At 38.8% G+C, this 23,462-nt stretch overlaps 2 protein-coding genes across 3 annotated transcripts in view; one reads left to right on the top strand and one right to left on the bottom strand.

The window, feature by feature from the left end:
• LOC114669500 (F-box only protein 44-like) overlaps nt 1-23,462 on the bottom strand; it is a 560,525-nt gene that overhangs the window by 356,601 nt on the left and 180,462 nt on the right. The gene's annotated exons all lie outside the window — the stretch shown is intronic.
• septin2 (septin 2) overlaps nt 1-23,462 on the top strand; it is a 66,299-nt gene that overhangs the window by 1,507 nt on the left and 41,330 nt on the right. For both annotated transcript variants that reach the window (XM_051923560.1, XM_028825741.2), the window contains exons 2-6: nt 16,005-16,047; nt 19,052-19,163; nt 20,341-20,427; nt 20,546-20,669; nt 21,632-21,766. In XM_051923560.1, coding sequence (XP_051779520.1) covers nt 16,024-16,047; nt 19,052-19,163; nt 20,341-20,427; nt 20,546-20,669; nt 21,632-21,766 — 482 coding nt within the window. In that variant the 5' untranslated portion in view covers nt 16,005-16,023. The remainder of the gene's footprint in view (nt 1-16,004; nt 16,048-19,051; nt 19,164-20,340; nt 20,428-20,545; nt 20,670-21,631; nt 21,767-23,462) is intronic.

The following is a 23,462-nucleotide window of genomic DNA, read 5'->3' as shown; positions in this document are numbered from 1 at the left end:
ATTAACTTTTATAATCAATATGTGCACAAATAAATATTAAGTAAAATGGACGATCAAGTGAACAACTTAAATTTAATTTGAAACTAAACACATTGGGTCAAATGAACGTGCTGCATAGATTGTTCATTATTTTTATAATAATTATAATATTATTATTGGTCATAGATTGGAATTGGCCTATGATCAGGGGTGGCTTAATGCCTCTGTCCATTTTGACCTTTACAGATTTTTTTTTTGTTGTTCATTCCTTCTCTTCATCATCAAACATATGTTGTGTTAGGGCAAACAAGATGTCGACTATCTTCAACGTATACATTTCTTTAAATGTGTGCAAGCATGTACATGCTTGTGTACACCTTCTTGTGTGCCCAATGTGTATCTAAATAAATTACCACAGAAACTAATCATCCCATTCTACTCCAGGGCAGCTTTCAAGGCATGCAGATCTTTCAGTTTTATTTTTAGACTACCTTTTACCTCTTATTCTTCTTCTTCTGACCCTGGGAAAAATTCTAGGAGAGCATGCACATCTTGGCAGGGATGCCGTTGTTTTATATTCTTTCCTCTTAAGTACTGTTTGCTTAGCAGAGAATTTATGGAGGGTTTTTTTTTTTTTGAAAATAGCTTATAACCTTGTCCAGACTGAGCATCCATTTCCTGTTTCCTCAGTTCTATTGTTGTTTCTTTAGGCTGTGACCATGTTTCATGGAATTATTTGTTTCCTCCATTTAACACATTTCAATTATCTTGGCTATCTCAGTTTATTGGTTAACACATTTTCTTGCAAAACACTTTAAACTAGTGAAAGTATACCTTATTTAAGTGAGGAACAGATATATTCTAATTAAATATGTTCTTTTTGGGTAAAAAAAAAAAAAAAACTAGGTTGGCACGGTGGTGCAGTGGTAGCGCTGCTGCCTCGCAGTTAGGAGACCTAGGTTCGCTCCCAGGTCCTCCCTGTGAGGAGTTTGCATGTTCTCCCTGTGTCTGAGGCTCCCAGGTCCTCCCTGTGTGCATGTTCTCCCTGTGTCTGAGTGGGTTTCCTCCCACAGTTCAAAGACATGCAGGTTAGGTGCATTGGCGATCCTAAATTTTCCCGAGTGGGTGTGTGTGTGTGTGCCTGTGGTGGGCTGGTGCCCTGCCTGGGGTTTGTTTCCTACCTTGCGCCCTGTGTTGGCTGGACCCCTGTGACCCTGTAGTTAGGATATAGCGGGTTGGATAATGGATGGTTGGGAAAAAAAATCTAAAGTTATACAAAAAAATCCAAAATCGTGGATGGTTTATCCTCTCATATTCACTGCAATTACTGGTGTCCCTGGTAAGAAATGAGTAAAAAGGGTTATAAAAAAAAAAAAAAAAAAAAAATCTGTTGGTGAGTTACCTTTCTCACTGACAAAATTGAGCAAAATCCTACATTTAACTGATATAAATTTATTCTGACAAACTAATTCTTCATGAAGAAATAATTATTTTTTAACAAAACCACACATGCCATGATTATGGGCAGCCCTGCATATGATACCTTGAAAAGCCTCCCTTTGCCAATAAAACATCACTGAGTATTCTTCTATAACATTTTATAAGGATGGAGAATACAGATCAGGATATCGGAGACAACTCCTCTTTACAGAATCTCTTCAAGTCATCCAAGGTCCTAGGTCCTTGATTGTGTACTCTTTTCGTCAGACACCCCATAGGTTTTTAATTGGTTAAGGTCCAGAAACTGCCATGGCAGGAGCTCAATTTTGTGTCCCTTTAGCCATTCTTGTGTTGATTTGAACATAGGTTTTGGATCATTGTCTTGCTGGAAGATCCAACATGACCCAGGTTTATTTTCTTAGCAAAGGCAGCCAGATTTAAATTTAGAATCTCACAGTATTCAGGAAGTCCATGATGCCATGCACCCTAACAAAGTTCCTAAGTTCTTTGAAGGAAAAACAGCCCCACAGCATCACATATTGCCCACCATACATGACAGTAGGGACTGGGTTATTTTCGGTATAGTTGTCTTTCTTTTTATGCCAATCCCACCTTGTGTGGGAGATTTGCAGAATCACTGTTCAGCTAACAGATCCGCAAAAACTGTGATGTAATCATGTGAAAACAGACTAGAATCTGATAAGATTCATCTTGTGGAATCCATGCTAAAAAAATTGAGGCTGTTCTGAGGCAAACGGAGGCTTTACCTAGCATTAGTGTAATATTACTTATTATTTGCTTAGTGATTATGTATAAGTTGTGTACAAGCTTGGCAGGCCATCCCATATCATAAATATTTTGCATTAGAAAAAGGATATATATATAATATGCACAACACACAGACACACTTTGTCTGTACATGTAGATAACTAGGGGGGTTCGCTCGCCCACCCCCGGGTTTGGTTTACTGGATATAGAATTTAAAGAAATTTTTATTTTCATGGGAATTGTTACATATGCATTATTTTCACTTTTACTTTAAAACTTTTGTAAAAACAATACTTGTCCTTTATTTCCGGCCCCGGGCGTGGTTAAATCTTTCTCGCAGGATGTATAACGCTGCTCGTGTTGTGAAGGGGGGGGGCAGCTGAACGCATGCTAAGGAGATGGCATCGGATCATCTGCTGTCTTTCTGCTGCTGTTGCTAACGAGCTGTGTGTTCTTTTTGTTGGGCTGCACGTCGATCATTTAAAAACCTATACAGCAGCTGTCCTCTTGCCATGTCGTGTTTCTGCTGCTTGCGTTGTGAAGGGGGGGCTGAACGCATGCTAAGGAGTTTCAGTCGGATCATCTGCTGGCGAGCTGCGTTTTCTGCTTGTCACGTTTTGCGTCGATCATTTCAAAGCCTGTACTGCAGCTGTCCTTTTGCCACTTCACAGAGCGAACGGCAGAGATGTGAAGGAGGGGGGAGGTTGGGATGGGGGGGCTGAATGCACACTAAGGAGAAGCGGTCGGATCATCTGCTAGCTTCATACTGCTGCTGCTGGCAAGTTTCGTGTTCTGCTTGTCATTGTTTTAAGAGCTGGGAGCACATGATGTCTGTGTGCCAGAAGCATTCCAACAACTGCTTGGTTAGATGTGAACTTGTTTTAAATGCCTTCTCTCTGCCTTCTCTTGCGTGTCATTAAAGTGTCTCTCGTGGGATGTCAAATTATCTTCACATGACGTTAAAGCGTCTCTCGTGGGACGTCAGATTGTCTTCCGAGAAGATCACGTCTCGTCTCCCTCCCAGGATTTTTTTTTTTATAATAGAGAGATAGATGTGTTGACATTGCACTATGTACTAACAATTTCCTGGCAGGACTATGCCACTGTGTACAGCCTTAAACATTGCATTTGTTCTTGTGCTTCCCTTTGAAATCAGTCTTTCTTCCTTGCACATGAGTGTGCTTGCAGATCAGCTGGAATGCAGATAGACTATGTCTGAGATAACAAATTACAAATTTCTTAACCTAAGAGTGAGATTTGCATTCTGGGTGTCCCCGTGTTTGTCTTCCACAGTTCAAAGAAATACAGGTTAGGAGAATTTGCATTGCTAAATTGCCCTTATTGTATGCATGCAGGGTGTATGTGTTTAACCTGTGATGGGCAGCTCTTCATAAGATTGTTAATGAAGTGAACTAAAAGATAGATAACTGAGTGAAGACAGAAAATGTATAACTTTGACAGTGTTACCAAGTATCTGCAGGCTTTGTTTTGTGCATTTGGTTGAATAGTAAATTTCTAAGCTGTTAAGCATAGAGGATGGCCTGTGGGGATATGGACTGACAAATTAGGGATCAAGTAACTTTCATCCTGCCACGGTTACCTAGGTGTTCATTTATAAATATGATATACTATTAAAAAAGATTTAAAAAAAAACGTAGAATTTGTGGTGTGTAACTGATATATGAGCAATAAAATTACCAACAGTTTCATCACGATGATTCAACAAGACATAATGGATTCAGCCATTGAATGAATAGGGATTTCACTTTGTACCATTTGGTTTACTGTAAAGTTAGATGAAAATGGGTGTGATCATTATGTAGTTGAACCTAAAATACCCTGGCCCCCCACCCCCAAAATTTTGAAAAGGGGAGAAAATGCAAAGGAGAAAAGAAAACACAAAAGGAATGACTGATTGAGGAGATCATTCCTCCCCCAAACTATGCGACTCTTCAATTCCACCCGGGGGGGGGGTAAACATTAACATTTAACATTATACAAAGTTATTGTCTGTTTTCCGCCTGCATTATTATCAATCTTTAATATTATTTATTGTATCAGTATGCTACTGCTGGAGAATGTGAATTTCCCATTGGGATTAATAAAGTATCTGTCTATCTACCTACCTACCTACCTACACCTTTATCTGAGTAACACATGACCACAATACCCTTATATGCATTTTGCTATTTCTTACTTCTTTCTGAGCAAATCCAAATGTGTAGGTCTTTTAAAAGGAGATATTAATCCAAATCTTTAGGCTATACAGTATTTACAAGCAAGCAGTGATCCATGCCAAAATTAAGGCTTCCAGTGAAACCTAATATTATTATATTCGCTTGCGATATTGGTTTCTATAGCAAGTGCAGTGAATATAAATGAACCTTAACGACTTTATATTTGATTAGCATGTTAAGAAAAAAAGGCAGCAGGTGTTAATAATGAATGTGAGTGTCTCCGTTGCAGTTTTTAATTTTGTCATGAAGCACCCCCTCTCTGTATAAACCCTTATCATCCAACATGCCTTATGGCTAAATTTGCCACAAATGATCTAAAGCAGTCACCTGTCTTGCTGTCCTATCCCAAGCAGCTTGGACGGTCTTCCTTTATTATTTAGGGCTGTTTTCTTTTCATTGGTTAGCATTACAGGACCTTATATAAATAGATTATTCCTGTTACTTTTTTAACATAGTTTGCTGCTACTAATTATGCATTTAAGTGTATGTATCATAGGCATAGTTTTTTACTGTACAAGATATTATTCAGATCCTGCAATTGAAACTCTCTTATACAAGGTTCTGGAAAGCTGTATCAAGTTTTATTTGCTATTTCTTCCGTTTTTAAAAAGTCTTGAGACGTTGACTTTTCTTTCTTAAAGAGCAGTTAAATAAAATCTATCAATCCATTTTCAAATTCACTTCAGGGTTACCAGGTCAAAGCTTATCATGGCGGCATCATCTGTATGCCACGAGTTTAGAAAGTTAAAAAACCAAGAAATTTAGTAAGCACTTTGTATAAACAGTCCGCAACTTATCAACATTTACCCTAAGTTCTTGTCTATAAGCCGCGGCTTATCTAAGGAAAAAAGTTGTGAAAATGAAAAAATAGAATATCGGCTTATACATAAATCCGGCTTATACAGTAATCCCTCCTCCATCGCGGGGGTTGCGTTCCAGAGCCACCCGCGAAATAAGAAAATCCGCGAAGTAGAAACCATATGTTTATATCGTTATTTTTATATTGTCATGCTTGGGTCACAGATTTGCGCAGAAACACAGGAGGTTGTAGAGAGACAGGAACGTTATTCAAACACTGCAAACAAACATTTGTCTCTTTTTCAAAAGTTTAAACTGTGCTCCATGACAAGACAGAGATGACAGTTCTGTCTCAATTAAAAGAGTGCAAACATATCTTCCTCTTCAAAGGTGTGTGTGTCAGGAGCACAGAATGTCACATAGATAGAGAAAACAATCTCTAGCAAATAAATCAGTGGTGCTGTTTGGCTGTTAAGTATGCGAAGCACCGCAGCACAAAGCTGTTGAAGGCGGCAGCTCACACCCCCTCCGTCAGGAGCAGGAAGAGACAGAGACATAAAAAAATCAATACGTGCCCTTCGAGCTTTTAAGTATGCGAAGCACTGTGCAGCATGTCTTTTCAGGAATCAGCTTAACAAAAGATAGCAACGTGAAGATAATCTTTCAGCATTTTTAGACGAGCGTTCGTATCGTCTAGGTGTGCAAACAGCCCCCCTGCTCAATCCCCATACGTCAGGATCAGAGAAAGTCAGTGCAAGAGAGACAGAGAAAAGTAAGCTGGGTAGCTTCTCAGCCATCTGCCAATAGCGTCCCTTGTATGAAATCAACTGGGCAAACCAACTGAGGAAGCATGTACCAGAAATTAAAAGACCCATTGTCCGCAGAAATCCGCGATATATATTTAAATATGCTTACACATCACAATTTAAATGACCGCTACGCGCGCGTGTTGACTCGGCGACGCCCAGAGCTGAAAGAACGCGCTCCGGCCGCTCCAACCGCGCCATGCGGGGAGTGAGAGAGACGCCAATATCTCACACTCTCTCCCCCTTAAAGAAATTAAATGGGACCGAGTGAGACCACTGACCTCCCTCCCTTCTATTAGTTATAGGTTATAGTACGTTCGGCTTATCCATGAGTCCGGCTTATCTATGATACGATTTTATTTTAAAAATTCGTATGATTTTTGCTCTCCGGCTTATACATGAGTCCGGCTTATAGACAAGAACCTAGGGTACATGGAAATATGAATTCAGTGTCTAAAATTACATCAACTCAAGATTGGCAGATTTTCATTTTCATTCTATTTTTTACATACTCTACTGAGCACTGGAAGGTTCCATGCACTGACATGTGTCTCTGGATCTTCTGCTAGTATGACAGAAAGGCTCAGGATTATATAGGTATTTAGTGTTTTATGTTTATGTTGGTGGTTGTTGCTTATACTTTAGCAGGTGAGTTTTCAGATGTGCAGCATGTATTTCCCTCTTCCCTACTGGGATGCCTTTCTCTTTTTCACTATTCTTTCCCTCTCATTGAGCGCTTTTGTGCTCACAGTCTCATGCTTACTCCATGCAGAAGCAAAGTGGATCATAAAGGAGCTGTTTATGCCTCTTTCGGTTTAACTGATTTTTAGCCATTTCAACTTAACATGTAAAAAAGGGAATACAATAAAAAAGAAATGCGAGTACAGTAATGTATGGGAAGAACTTTTGTCAAATAGACAAAGCCAATGTCACATTATACAACTTCTGTCTGAGAGAATGTCAGACTTAACGAGTACAGTTGCTGATTTTGTTGCCTGTAAGGGTCCATTAGCATGACTAGAAATCTCTGAGGATGTCAATTTATGTGATTGTGTGATGACTTTCCAGCACATTTTCACATTTCTTAAGCATTCCAAGCATGCTTTTTTTACTGAAAGCTAATAGAATGCTGCCTGATGGAGCCGGCGACCATGCAAAGGGTTTACAGCTAAGGTTCTCAAGGGGGTGCGAGATGGCATTTTAAGGGCTACAACAAAGAGGAAGGCTACATCATGATTCAACAAAATTGGTGCGTTGTTCGATTATATTGTGGTGCAGTCAGTGTCTTGTAGTGTGCCATTATTTATTAGTGCTCCTGTTCTATGATATGAAAAGATAGATAGGTAGATAGATAGATACTTTATTAATCCCAAGGGGAAATTCACAGGATCAAGCTTTGTATGTGCAGTTGTCACCTGTGAATGAGCTGCAGAAATCCACGTTCTCGTGGTTTCCTGCTGCCAACAGAGCGCTTGTAAACGCAAATAACTTTTAAGAGAATGGAATTTGGACCTTGCAATGATTCCGAGAGAAGGGTGGGGTCTAGTATTGATTTTGTGGTTTGATTGACATTTTTGCCTGGGAGAACAAGGGGGACTGAACTGGATGCAGTACCTTCTGCTTACACTTCACTCATCTCTCCTACTGGCGTTCCTGGGAGTAGCGCAGCAATTTTAACTGTGCAGTGCCTTTTTTTTTTTTTTTTTTAACTCTGGCACTAGTGTTATCGGGGGACAAAGCTTTTTTTACTGTGTTTGATTGCTTAGCAAAGCTTTTTTTACTATGTTTCATTGCTTAGCGGTGTGCTGGCACCTGTTGCTTCATGGGGCTCTTCAGTCCTTCAAAACCCTTAATTGCTAGTCAGGTGTCATTTCCTCGTGGTGCTTCGTGATACCTGAATTCCTGTCAGTGTAGTGTCTAAGCTTCACAGGGGACACATTTATGAATCTCAGCAATCTTATAAAGATAAATTACTCATTTTATATTTAAATGTTTTGCAAGGAGTCACTTTGAATTAATTCATTTGTGCAAAGCTGATTTATAGAATCTGTCTGCAGTTTGTCAAGGAGGCCATTCTGAAATCTTGTTTTCTTTGTAAAGCACATTGTGATTGGAAGTCGAGGGGAGCAGGAAATGGTGTTTGGTACTAACTGCTTTTAAATTTCCTAAAAGGTTTTTAATGAGCTAAACATTTAAAGTTTTTATTTACATTCGTGTGATATAGCGGGTTCCGCAGCTTGAAATGAAAGGCCAGTTTTTAAATAATGCATTTGACGTGTCAGTCTCCAAGGGCACGATCTTGCGCCTAAGGATCGGCGCTCGAGGTGACGGATTGAGCCCACTGATGATGTAGAAGAGTGGGTTTGGTCATGCAGGAGTCTGCCCAAGGGATCTGAGGGACAAGTGCGAGAAGGAAGACGGGAGGACAACTGACCTCGAGCGATCTGGCAGACGCCGGCGGAGGCAGCCAAAACATGGGTCAGTTGTGTGAGGACCGTGGCAGCTGAAGTCTCTCTAGCTGAGCAAGCCTTGGGTGAACTGGAGAGACTGGGAAGGAGCTGTGCTTGGCTGGTGTGACCCCAATGTCTGCTGCAGGATTTTAGTCTCTTTTTAGCGTTGTTTTAAATGTTTGGCATCTTTGTCTTTTTATGGATTATTTATTTATTTATGGACATTGATCTTTGTAATAAAAGCACTTGCACCTTTTGCACCATCCCGTTACTCAGTTTAATTTGTCCCCATCAGCCCACCTCATCCGGTTACATTACCGACGGTATTGGGTTGAGAGGCTTCCAAAAAGGGAAGAAGGGAGCGTGGAGCAGAACCCGCATCGTCACAGTTCGTACAAGGAATCTTCCCTGAAATGCACACCAATCCACCACAGTTCACATAAAATTGAAATTTAAATAAATAGGAGAACAAAGCTGGAGTGGCTTTCTTGGCACCCTTTGCAACTTTGTTTATCATAAAGTAGCTGTACTACCTGTCAAAGATGGTTTGAAATCTAAGTATTCAATAGAGACGCTCCGATCAGGTTTTTTTTTTTTTTTTTTTTTACAAAAATATGTATCCAATGCATATGCCATAAAAGAAAATAAAACGCTTCTCATTAGCTGTCAGTTTTATTTTTTCTATAATGTACCTTTCTGAAGTAAAGCTTAATTAAAAGAAGTAGTTTTCACAATTTCTGTGTCATTTTTTTCCACAGTTAATTGACATCCTTTGTAAAAGTGACCATGACAATAAATCTGTCTGTCTGTCTGTCTGTCTGTCTGTCTAAATACTGCTTAAATGTAAATATATATGCACTTAACATGTTTTTTTCATTTTAAATCATTGCACCACAGCTTTTTTGCTGTTAAAAGTATGTTTACTATATTTGTACAGGTGTTTATTTTCCTTCAATGTATCAGCTAGACATTCCTAATTCTTGAAGTGTTATTATAAATATGGATTACCATTTTTATTATGTAATACTTGTTTCTTATGAAAACTTGTGCTGTATGACAAACAGCAACAAATAATAAAAACAGTACAAATCTTTTAAAAAAAGCCTCAAATGTTTATAAGTTGTTTATCAAGAAGACACAAAAACTAATGTGTTTAATAGGTTTATAAGTAAAAGATTCATTTGTTTTTAAGCTAACCAGCCAATTGTCCGCTAATCAGCAATTTGAAATTCTTCTTTATCTAATTAGTTTTTTCAATTAAAAATAAAGCTGATGCACTTAACAAGCACAGAGTCCAAAATGAAGCTAAAAAGGCCTGAATTCATGAAAGTAGCTTTTCTTGCTGTTTGTCTAATTGCACAGGAGGATAACTCCTCAGATTCCTTTTTCTCAGTTGAGTTTATTACTCCACATGCTTCAATGTAAAGGCTAAAATTCCAGTTGCCTCTCGCTCTCTGCTATATGGAAGAGTCCGTACTGCTGAAACAAGCCTTGACTTGCTGCTCTTTGCTTATGCAGAAAGTTTGCTGAAAAACAAAAGACAGCACTAGCTCAACTACATTGCATGAAGGAGCATTGCACCTAAATTACCTTAAAGCTTAGAAAGGCATGGGCTGAAACGATCGGTTTTTGTTATTGGCCAATATACTGATCACAGATAGAGTCTTTTTTTTTTTTTTTAAGATTAATTTGGCAGATTTAGATCAGCTGCCAACCAATCGGAGCATCCCTAGTATTCAATGTAGACCTCAATATTAACATTTGCAATGTTTTGTAATGCATATAGTAGTATGTGGCATTTGTCATTCCAACAGATGGCTCATTACAGACATTTGTAATAATAAAATGCAATTCATGTGTCTCTGCAATATGCCATTTGGTATTGGATTTGTAAAAGCAGTGTTAGTTTGTAATACACCATCTGTTGGAATTTCAAATGCAATGTATTTTAATACTACAAATGTTTGTGGTGCACCATCTGTTTAAATGACAGAGACATGGCAACTGGATGGACACACAGATATGCAGACACACACTTATTCTTTTATTAAGGTAGATTAGCTGTTTTAGTACATTTTCTTTCGGTGGAAAAAACAATGAATGATAAACAGTTTGTGGTGTACCAAAGACAAATACATATTTCCGAGGGGGAAATGCAACAAGATCTTCCATTAACACCATGAGTTGCCTTCTACTTATGAGAAACGTCCATTTAGTCTAGCCCTGCAGAAATTGAATGTAGTACTGGAGTGAAGTGTGCTTCAACTAGAATTGTTATATATCTAAATTTACAATCATGTGAAAAAGTACAAAGTAGGAATTTTTTTTCTTTTTTTTAAATATTTGGGCCTATCAAACTTTGATGTTTAAATAATTTCTATAAAAGTACATAAATGTTATATATAACAAACAAGTTGCCATATTTACATTTTTGTTGTCAATTGTATAATTTAAATAAAATAAACATAAATGCAGATTTCCCATGTGGAAAAAGCAATTATACCCTTACATTTATCACTACCTCAATTACCTAAAATTAGAATTGGGTGTATCAGATCAGGTGCAAATCATTAGAGAGGATCCTATCTTATTTAAACCTCTGACATTTAGTTTCAAAGCAATTGGTAATTACCCATTCCACAGTCTGGAAAGTCATTGTCAAGTGGTTTCAAACTGCCAGTGTGTGCAGACTGAGAGCAGAATTACAGTAATCTCCCACTCCATTGCTGTTCAGCTGTCGTGCCCCTGCTATATCGCGGAAAAATTCATTAAGTACATCCTACCTGTAGTGTACTTTGCAGCCAATTTATAACAAAGCATACGGTTTTCAGCAGTCACTACGGTAGACAAAGAGTCTTGCGATACAGTACCCAGACGATTTCTTACAAGGCCTGTTATTGGCTGAAAGAGGAGACTCAAGCAATCAGAGCGGATTTTCATTCTCTAGGGCTCTGATTGGCTGCTTTTAACGTGGTGTAATCTCGCAAGAACAGCGAGTGTGGGTACCCAACGGATCACGTATATTATACCTTGCTTGTGGTCCGATTTTTGTGAGCTTTTCGTTTGTTTTAAACCCTACGATGGCTCCCAAGCGTCCTGCATCTTGTAAGCCTTCTGGTAGCAGTGAGCCTAAGCGCCAGAGGAAGACCTTGACCAGGAGAAGGTAAAACTCCTGGATATGCTTCGGGAAGGAAAGCGCTATGCGGATGTCATTCACCATTACGACTTGAATGACTCGATGGTACGCTACATTAAGAAGGATGAAAAGAATAGAAGAGCCACCACATCACTTTCCTTTAGTCAAACAGGAAAGATGGTGGCAACTCTCAGAATAAAGCCATCAGTAAAATGGAATGTTCGTTGGCTCTTTGGATTAATAGCTGCGGAAAGACGAAAAAAATTCCTTTGGACACAAACATCATTAGAGAGGAGGCCAGACAGCTCTATGCCACATTTACTGAAGGAGGCGACGACCATGCTGATGACCCAGATGCTTCCGAAGATCCTCAAGAAGGACCATTGACAATGAAATCTGCAGCCAAACGTACTGAATTTAATGCCAGCAAGGGGTGGATCGACAGATTCCTGAATAGCTTTAATCTGAAGAACGTTTCCCTGTATGGCAAGGCAGCATCTGCGGATAAAGCAGCTGCCGAGGAGTACACGATGGCGACATTCAAGGCAATCATTGAGGAGGGAGGTTACAAGCCAGAACAAGTGTTTAACATAGATGAAACTGGCTTGTTTTGGAAGAGGATGCCTTCTTGTACCTTCATCATGCATGACGAAGTCCGAGCCCCTAGATTCAAAGCACACAAAGAAAGATTGACTGTGATAATGTGTGGCAATGCTGCTGGCCACATGATAAAGCCAGGGGTAATTTATAAATCTAAGAACCCCAGGGCCCTGAAGAACAAGAACAAGCACCTGCTGCCAGTTTGTTGGATGCATAACTCGAAGGCTTGGATTGCAAAATCCCTCACTGCTGACTGGTTCCACCAATGCTTCATTCCAGCAGTGAAAGTGTACCTCGCTGAATTTGGCCTCAACTTCAAGGTGCTGTCACTGATGGACAACACAGGAAGCCACGCACTGGATTTATTTTATGAAGGTGTGCAGGTAGAATTCCTCCTGCCAAACACAACATCACTGATTCAGCCTATGGATCAAGGCATCATACATGCATTCAAAGCTCTGTACACGCGCAACACCCTACGCCACCTCGTCGAGGCAATGTATTCCTACGAAAACTTCACACTGAAGGTGTACTGGCGTCAGTATACGATGGCATCTTGTCTCCAAAATTTGCAAAGTGTGCTGAGGGAGATTAAGAAGGAAACTAAGTGCCTGTTGGAAAAATTTGTGGCCAGAATGTGTCCACGACTGCAAAGGGTTCTCTTCCTGACGAAATTCATGAATCATCAGTGGACAAGGCAGTCAAGCAGGCTAAGTTGCTAAGAGGAGAAGGCTTCAATGACATGATGCACGATGACGTTAATGACCTCATCGATAAACACTCAGATCCTCCAACAGACGAGGATTTGATTGAACTTGCTAAATCTGCAAGTGAGGAGGAGGAAGAAGAAGAGGGTCCAGGGAAGGAAGAAGATTAAGGCCTATCACTTGAAAGGCTGGCAGTAGTTGTGAGAACGGCCAAACAACTGCAGGCAATAATAGACGATTGGGATCCCGAAATGCTTTGGGCATTGCAGTTTCACAACGCAATTGATTCAGCCATTGAAGTCTATAAAACTCCTCGCCCAGAAGACAAAGCAACGCCAGCAACTGCCTATAACAATGTTCCTTACCCCAAGAAACAAAGAAGACATGCCCACGCCTTCAGCGGAAGTTGCCATCCAACAGCAGAAAGATACCCCTCCTAAACCACCTGAAGGTGAGCCTTCAGAATAGCTGTAAATTGCTGCAGCTAATTCATCATCATCATTCAAGTTATGGAGTGTATCTTCACTGGTGAGTACCCATACTGAGCTTAAAATGTTTTTATTTTTACATATTCCATTACGTATACAAAGAGTGAGAGAGATAGAGATGTGTGTATATATACATTATTATTATTTTTATTATGATGATAATGATTGTTATGTTACTCATATCTTTAGCCCGACATCCACATATCATATGTGTATCCAAAGTGTATTTTAATAAGTTTACATGTGTTTAAAGTGTGTGGGAGGGGTATTTTAAGGCCGGAGTTATACTTCACGCGATGCATGCTGCAGCAGACGCTCCTGCTACGCAAGCGTTGAAGTGTTTATACTTGCGCGCGTACTTTACGTAAATCTGGAGGAATCCGCCAGGTGGCAGTGCGAGATATTATCATGGTGCGAACATGTTCGGCTTCTCTGTGTTGTGAATTGCGTAGAACACCCATTAAATTCCGATGACACCTTACCACAATATCTCTGAAAAGGATGTTTTTTAATTAAATCCAGGAATGTGTCCATTCCAGCAAGCATTGGGCACGAGTGAGAAACAATCCCTGGACGATGCCTCGGCTCATCGCAAGGTGAATACAAGCACACTCATACACTAGCCTCATTTTAGCTGCACCAAATCCCCAAATCTGCATATCTTTGGAAGGAAACTGGAGCACACTGTGGAAACCCAGCAGGAAAACGTGTAAACTCCAGGCAGGGAATATCAGCGACGTGACTCCCTGCAAAACTGCAGCGCTAACACTCCGCCACTGTGTCACCCCATGTGTGTAATTATTAACAGTATTCATTATTTAAACAAAATTACCGAATTATCTGTAAAATGTAATATACATACTTTAATGCTTTTCATCATGAAAGTAATATCAAGTATAAATCTAAGGATTCTAAATGTGCAGAGAGTTGGAATATCATACATTTAATGTGCGCAGTGTGGTGATCTATTGCTGGCGATTCGCTGCTCTCAGGAGCAGAGGAAGCCCTAGAAAAAAAGATAGCACAGAAGACGGTATGTGAGAATTTTAAAACGTATCGTGTCATTACGATCGAAATATGCGACGCTTGAATATAAAAGCACCATGAATACATCTGTATGTTAGCATTTTGCTTCACCACATCAAACCATTTATCAAATATCGAAGCGCGCACACAGATCTCGTAGGATCCGCAAAGCGGCTCTCTGTCACATGTAGATAGTAAACAGAGACTCTGACGTCATATTCTAACTTTTAGCACACAGCACCCCCCGACTTTTTGCTGGTACTGCAACTCGTGCACACGTCACATTAATTTCTGAGGACCTGCTCAGAGGACGCATCAAATGAACGCTCAGAATGCGTGGCGGCCATGATGCGAGCACGTACGTGTTCCGAGCGTGAAGTATAAATGAGCTCTACGGCTTAAACTATAAAAAAAAAAAGTGGTCTTTCTATATCGTGGATTTTCACCTAACGCTGATGGGTCTGGAACGTAACTTCCGCAATAGGCGGGGGATCACTGTACATCACAGGCCCTACAGGTAGCTCTTGCCACTGCTGATGTAAAAGTGCATGGGTCTGCTATAAGAAGAAGGCTTCACAAGTCTGATCTACATGGAAGGTAGAACATTTTGCTGTCCAGAAAGAACATTAGTGCACAATTAAAATTGCCTATGAACACCTAAGCAAAGACCAGGAGATATGGCACATATGGAAGAGGCAAGGGGTTATTTGGTCACAGTACCTAAAGATATGTTTATTGAAATCAAATACGGCTTTGACCAAAAGCACCTGGTACCAAGTGTGAAGCAATGTGGTGGTAATGTTATGGTTTGGGGCTACTTTGCAGTAACGGGGCCTGGGCCGCACATGGTCATACATTGAACTATGAATTCTTCATTGAGCAAGAGGATGTTTGAGGATAATGAAGTTAGAGTATCCATCAGAAGTTTGAAGCTTAACTAAAAGTGGACCTTGCAACATGACAATAAACCTAAACGCACCAGTAAGTGTACCAAGGGATTCCTGAAAGAAGGAAATCACAGGTTCTGAAACAGCCAAGTCAAAGCCATGTGTCTGAATCCCATCAAGATGCTGTGGGGAAATTTGAAATGGGCTGTGCATATAAGACATCCCTTAAATATCACACACATTAGGATTGGGAAAAACTTTCTCCCAGTCCATATGAGAGACTGGTAGTCATAGGAAACACCTACTTGAGTGAACAATACCAGCTATTAGATCCAAGGATGTATTTCCTTTTTCCACAGACTGTAATGGCATTTTTATTCGTTTTTGTTGAGTAAATTATTGCAAAGTCAGATTTTCCTTTTTTTTTTCTTCTTCTTCTGTTATGTCACCTTTATGTATAGATACTATTTAAATGAATATCATACTTTGATATGTCCACATATATTAAAAATGAAAACATGTGGTGTACTTGCTTTTTCACATGATGTACCAAAGTAAAGCCGTAAAGGACATTTACAAAATACAGTGAACTTCCTGGACAGAGCCTGCGACTGCATTTTTCACTCTTTTTGGAGCAGGATACCTTATTGTTTAAGAGCTGATTGGTATTTTTTCCCCATAGGTTAATCTGCCTCATCATTATGTCGCAAGCTGAGAAGCAAAAGGTAAGATTATTTTTTTTTTTATACAAATTCAGTCTTCTTGCCTTTATTTGAGAAAAACTGCAAATGATGGCCACTTCGCTCGTCTTAAACTTAAATCCCATTGTTGGGTTATGTTGAGTATGATATTTCGAACTACGTGCAATTCTTTTTTTACTCAAGGATTGTTGTTCAGATGCTATTTCATTCACTTGCATAATATTGCACATAATTATTGTTGCTCTGTGGTGTGTGTATAAGTTAATGTATGATGGTGTTTGTTTAATTTGTACTTTTTAGGATAACCAGCTGGTGACCTTGTGGGGAGGAGGAGCATGTATGTTTTAAGGAGCCATGGAGCTCTGCTTCCTGCTATGTGTTAGAGCCAGATGGAAATCAAATGTTGCTCCCTGTGCTTTTAGCACTTTTTTTTTTGGTTCCCTGAAGCATCAGGAAGTGTGTGTGGGAGTGTCTGTGGCATGTCACATTGCTAGAGAAATCTACAGCCAGTGTTTTGGCTCTTCCTGAAGATTAATGACTTACAGATAAAAGACTTTGAGCTGTGGGTGCATGTGAAAAATGTCATAGGTTGTATAATAGTTGTGTAATGTGGTGTGCCAGAGTGCTCTTCTGTGCGCCACAGGGAATGAATTCACAGAATGTAAAGAGATTTAAGAAGATGCTTGATAAGGACTTCTGGTTACTTTTGTTGATAGAATTCTTACTCACCTTGCCCACATTAAAAGCTAGCCTGTTCAAATGGAAGCCTGCGGGCTGCATGCGGCCTAGAACCAGCCTCTAAGTGGCTCAGCCCATGGTCCCACCAGAAACACTTTGTGATTATGCTAATTTTGTATACAGTCGTCCCTTGCCATTTCGCGGTTCACCTGTTGCGGCTTCACAGTATCGCGGGTTTTTTAAATACAAGTGATCGCCCGCCTATCGCGGAAGTTAGTTCCAGACCCATCTAGAATATATAGAAAGACCATATAAATAGTTTTATAGTTTAAGCCTTAAAATACCCATCCCACACGCTTTAAACATATGTAAATTTATAAAACACACTTTAACACATATGATATGTGGATGTAGGACTAAGGATATGAGTAACATCTCTCTATTATAAAACATTTTCACTTCATGCAAGACAAGGCAGTGAGACAGGAAAATAGCTGCTGTACAGGCTTTTAAATTATTGACACACCGAACGACAAGCAGCACAAAGTCCACTTCTCCTTAGCGTGCATTCAGCCCTCACAAACCCCCCCCCCCCAACTCCTCCTCCTTCAGAAAGCGCAGAGCGACAAGCAGGCAATTTGGCAGAAGCAGCACAAAGTCCACTTCTGCTTAGTCTGCGTTCAGCTGCGAAGTGTTTATAAGAGTGTGGGAAAGGTTAATAAGAGAGTGAGAAAGGTTTATAAGAGTGTGGGAAGGGTTTATAAAGCCTTAAAATATACAGTATATAAATAATAAAATAAATATAGGTCGCTACTTCGCGGATTTTCACCTATCGCGAGGGGGGTGGGCTCTGGAACATAACCCCCACGAGAGATGACTGTACAACTCTTTGTAATAAATTCTGGCAGGACAGAGTACAAGGTAGAGAATTTTTCAAGATGGTGCAGTTTGTCCTCGGTAGTGACATCTACATCCAAGACAAGTGCAACATTGCCCCCTGTCTCCCAGGATATGGCAGTATTGTGCAAAAATTAAATATACAGTTAAACTTCAAAAATGTTTAAATTATTGTTAAAATAATTATAATGTTTTCTGTACAGTGATCATTGCAATTTCTTATTTAGAAAAATATTTATTTTTGAGGTATGTTGAATTTTTGGCCTTGTTCCAGATTTCTTGTACATGTTCAAGAAACCTGTACTGTTCTTGGCATACCTTTGCTCATTAATGCGCATTTGTTGCCTGAACTGTTTATTTCTGCCATGGGACTGGAAGTGGAAATCTAGACCAATGAACTGATTTTTCTTTAAATTTTCTTTTTTTGGTGACACAATTTAAAATGTGCATGAAGTTGTACATTTCTCTATTTTGAAACATATTGATTACTTATGTACAATATAATTTACCACTTTGCCCATAATTTCTCTCTGGTTTTGAGGTTAAGTATTTGCATTGATTTTGAAATATTTTTTTTTACTACTGTCCTTTAGTCATTGTACTACATGACAGGATGTTGATAGATATTCATTGTATGTGATTTTTGTTATGGTGTTAGTTGGCTGATATTTTATCATCACTGGTTCTGATATTCTAATCCTCTGTGAAACACAATGTATTCTTATTCCACTTCCTGAGCTGCTGCTCTGGTCTACCATGGTTCCTTTCATGAGGCTCCAATGATCTTTTTTTTCTGCCTGCACATTTATATAGCTGGTTTTGCCTTACACCACTCAGTTGTGGTGTGAGCCAACATGATCTGATTCCGTTTCCCCAATACTGTAAGCTGCTTCAAGCCCTGGATCTTTTACAAGATTGCTGGTGATGACATACCAAGGCCAATGGATTTAAGCAGGATAGATAGATAGATAGATAGATAGATAGATACTTTATTAATCCCAATGGGAAATTCACATTCTTCAGCAGCAGCATACTGATAGAAAAATAAAAGTAGAAGTAGTGGGTCTCATAAGCTCTGTTCTTTAAGTGCTTGATCATGCCCTCTGCCCCCCTATACTACACATACACCTCTGCAAAGGTTACTCAGGGTAGCTCAGCCTCATCTGGTAACATCTCCCTTCCATATCCATGTGACTCCACCAGAATTTTTCTGTCAAAAAAGGCACTAATGGTTTCTGTTGCACACATGCTCAATTAAACCAGGTGTATGAAATATAAATGTGTATTTTTAATGTGTTTCTTTCATTAGATAATTTTAATCCACAGATTCAATTAAACTGTTATGGATGTAAACAAATTACCCAGAGTTGCATATTAGTGAGGAGCTATTACTTGGGAACTTTCCAGGAAATGAGAGGTAGATTTTTACTTCTTGTGCTTTTCTCGTTTGCAGGCCCAGTTTTCAAATCCGGAGATGCCTGGTTATGTTGGCTTTGCCAATTTGCCTAATCAAGTGCACCGCAAATCTGTCAAAAAAGGCTTTGAATTTACTCTCATGGTTGTTGGTAAGCACTGTCCTATCTGATCACTGATGCTCCAGTGAGCAGTCTTATAGGTCACTACACAGCCATTGCAGTCTGGCTATATTATTTTCTTTAGTCTCTTTGTTGGTAAAAGTTTTCCATGTTGCAAAATTAGCAGTTTTTTTCCCTTTCATTCAAATGAGGTATTTTCTATATTTGTCTGGGATGTTAAACTAACCTAAACTGTGCTAATCAAAATTGTGATGATGTTTTTGGTTACCTTTTACCACATGAATAATGAATGTAATTTTCAACATATTGTTCAGTCTTTCACTAAAATGCCTTTAATATAAAAAATTCTGTTCTCATTGAGATTATTTCAAAGACTTCTATGTCAAAAGCGCTAGAAAATTTTCAAAATTGTCTATCTATAAACAGAGCAACATTCTATACGACTGCAAATACCGATTAGCACACCCTTCTAAATTTACATTAACAGAGGCTCTTTCATCTTGTATTTTTCTCTTTTACATGTCTGATAGCTGCTTTTCATGGTAAAACAGGTTGCCAGTACAAGTTATTGAATTGCCAGCAGAGTTGCACACAGATAGACTATGAAATATGAAAGGCAATTACCGATACACTCTCCATATTTCTAATGTAATTTAATTACTTGTGCCAAAGCACTAGTATTAATACAGCAAAAAGACTTATAATTTGGTGTCAATGAATGCTGTATCCTCCACTACAAGTTTCAGACTTGGTTTTTAACACATGAAACTGTAAAAAAAGAAAATATATATCAAAAGCACATTTTATGTACTCTACTAATTTATGTAATTGCATGCTGTTATTCCTGTTATTTTTGTGTATAACTCATTGTTTCAAAAATATTTAATAAAGTAAAATGTGATATCTCTGTATTTGATGAATATGAATAAAATTTAAAAATGATCTCTTTCAAAAAATTCACTAAGTTCCCCGAGTACATCTGACTTTTGCGCTGCTCCGCAGTCATTTTTGAACATCGAGGTGCCTGTGGAAATCTTACCAGCTAATATGTCAGCTACTGCATTATGTCAGTCATTAAACAAAGCATAGACATGACCATGACCATCCTATCTATCTTTCCTGAAGGTCCCTTGAAATTCAGTTGTAGTTCCTGTGTGTAATTGTATTTTACTGATTTAATTAAATTCTCTGGTTCCTGTGTTTGTAGGTGAGTCTGGACTGGGAAAATCAACACTGATAAACAGCCTCTTTTTGACAGATCTCTATCCTGAGAGAATTATCCCTGGTGCTGCAGGTAAAACTTTGCCTTTTATGTAGACAGTGTTAATCTTGTTTTGAACCATGAAAAGCTCTTGGGTACTTTTAAAAACCGAATGACACAGCTCATACTCTCTCTCAATCTTTTTTTATAGAGAAAATTGAGCGTACTGTGCAAATTGAGGCATCAACAGTGGAAATCGAAGAGCGAGGAGTAAAATTGAGGCTAACAGTTGTAGATACACCAGGATATGGGGATGCAATTAACAGTCAGGACTGGTAAGGGGGTATTGTGCAGATGGAGACATAAAACATTGCAGCAGCTGAGTCTGATATTATTTTAAAAAGTGATAGTGACTAGTATGATTTTACCTGCTTGTTTAGTGCTAAGGCTTGTTTTGTCATCTTCTTAGTGTGACAGGAAAAACAGTTGTAAAAGAGAGTTTATTTGATTAATGGGAGTGGAATAAAGTAATTAATCTGTGTCTGGTTAATTCATATTTCTTTAGTTTACATTAAAATTATGATGTTTTTATGCCCATGTTGTTAGAGTTTCTTAGATCTGCACCAGCAAACCTAATTTTCAGTAATTTCTAATCTTGCTAGTCCCATACAGGATCACAAAAGGTAACTACATCTTTTGACATTGAGTACAAGACAGTATTCAACCTTTTTATGAAAGCATTAGTTACACTTTGGCACCCACTTGCAGCTGGCTAGTTTAAAGTCGCCAAATGACCTAATATGCACATTATAAAATAAGGTGGGCATGAGAATAAAATTAACGTGGTTTTCGTTTAATTCAACATAAAACAAAGATAACTAAAGATAACAAAGCTCAGCAAAACAGCAAATTAAACAAGAGTTAAGTGAGTAAAGAGCTTATTACAGTAGTGAAATGTAGGACTTTGCTTATGAATTTCAGGAGACATCCATCTTATTTCCATGGAGACATCCAGAAGTTTGATATGATCCTTTCCTACTTCTATAGCAATTGTATTAGTTAACTGCTCTGAAAAACAGTAAACACTGGGAAGTACATCTTTATATAGCGCTTTTCTCACAACTCCAGGTGCTCTCCACACCGAGAGGACCAGGGAAGTGAAACCACAATGTCCTTACTGTAAAGCAGTAACACTACCTCTGCTCCACCTGCAGCACCCATTGAAACTATAGATTTACATTCTTCTTTACAACTGAGTTAATTTTTTTTCTGGTTTTTTTTTTTTTTTTTTATATAGCTTCAGTCCAATTATTGCCTATATTGATGACCAGTTTGAACGCTACCTTCATGATGAAAGTGGCCTGAATCGCAGACACATTGTGGATAATCGAGTGCATTGCTGCTTTTATTTTATCTCACCTCTGGGGCACGGGTATGTGACTTTTTGCTACTTAACTAAGCTTATTGAAAATGAAGCTAATGATGCACATTATAGTTTTAAATCGGATATCGCTACTAGAAGCAGATTTAATGTGTATTGACTTAGGCACTTTCTGGTTATGAAATTAGCATGCATGTTTCTTGATGTAATTGTTATAGAAAGGAGTTGAGATGAAATGTACATACAGTATTCAAGTGAAGATTTTGGTTTATTATACAGCCAAGACTTGAGCCCATAAAGCATCCTTACTGACTTCTGCTGTTCATCTTGTACAAAGTTGTGAGACCTGCTCCCTCTGGCTTAAACATACTAATGCACAAATCTCAGTCAAAAAAGAAGTAAGCATCACTTACGAGGGGTGATCCAAAATTGTTTAAAAAAAATGAAGTCTCATTATGGAACTTGCGGATTTCCTTTTTAGTCACTGCCAAAATACTCCACTGGAGATGCAATACATTATGGGAGTTGTGAAGCAACAACCACGTTGTTTTTTGTCAAAAACACTGACTGACAATTTTTTGTGATGCTTCCCTACAGACATCTCAGCAATTCCGAGTAATGTCACCGATTAGCACTCTGATCAAGGGGAGACTTTATTATCAAGTCCGCTAATGCTGAAAAACATGATCATCATTGTCCTGTTGTTTGATATGATCTGACGTGCTTCCTGTCATCATGGACAAAAAAATTGCCAAAACCACAAGTATGACTGTAGAATAAATGTCAGAAACAAACATCTTGTTTAATTCAGAATAATCAGTCAAATATTTGGAACAACTGGTAAAATCCCATGGTCTGGTTGTTAGTTAACTAAGTTACATTTGGCTAGACATGAAATATGCTAATTTCAAAGTCCCAAGCCTTTATTTCACATATCCCTACAAGCATTACACACAGGTTACTTTTTCTAAGCTTAAGCATATACAATCTAATAAACAATTACACTCTTTAACAGTTTATAGTTATTTTCCCAGAATTTGTCCGTTTATTTTACATATACGCCAGCAGTTTATCTACTTCCCAAATTCAACACTCCTGGAAAACTACCTTATCAATATCAATGAGATAATGAGGTAATTTCTATGTGCTTGCTAATTTAAGTTACAGAAAATTCTGATTACAGAAATGTCAGTTTATAAGCTATAAAACATACAGTCTTAGTTACACAGGTTAAAAGCTATCATCTAAGTAATACTAAAAACACACAGGTTACCGGATTTTTCGTTCCATAAGACGCACTTTTTTTTCCCCAAAAGTGGGTGGAAATGTCTGTGCGTCTTATGGAGCAAATATTGCACCACAGACCGTGATGTGTATTACCTGACCTGTCAGCGGTAGCGACAGCTGTTAGAAGAGGAAGTGATAGGACCACGAGATACCCCTGGGGTTGCTTAAATGTCTCACTTTAATGCTGAATCTCAGGGCGTCTGGTCAGTTGCCGTCCTCTGCCCATCACCCAGGACCTGGGAGAGTGCAGAGAGCCGTGCATGAGTGATTTCCCACCTGCAGACTACAGTGCTGATGTATCCAGTGTTTTTTAAAAAAGTGTCCCTCTAAGGCAGGGGTCTCCAACACATCACTAACCAAAGGGTTAATGAATCCTACATAAATTTGAAAACTTGATTAGTCAAATTAGGGGTGGCGGTCTTTCCAAAAAAAAATCATATCATGAACCTTTTAACACAAA

Source organism: Erpetoichthys calabaricus, chromosome 2, assembly GCF_900747795.2.
Source record: "Erpetoichthys calabaricus chromosome 2, fErpCal1.3, whole genome shotgun sequence".
Taxonomy (NCBI): Eukaryota; Metazoa; Chordata; class Cladistia; order Polypteriformes; family Polypteridae; genus Erpetoichthys; species Erpetoichthys calabaricus.
The sequence above is the reverse complement of the archived record's forward strand: the minus strand, read 5'-3'. Positions and strand labels throughout refer to the sequence as shown.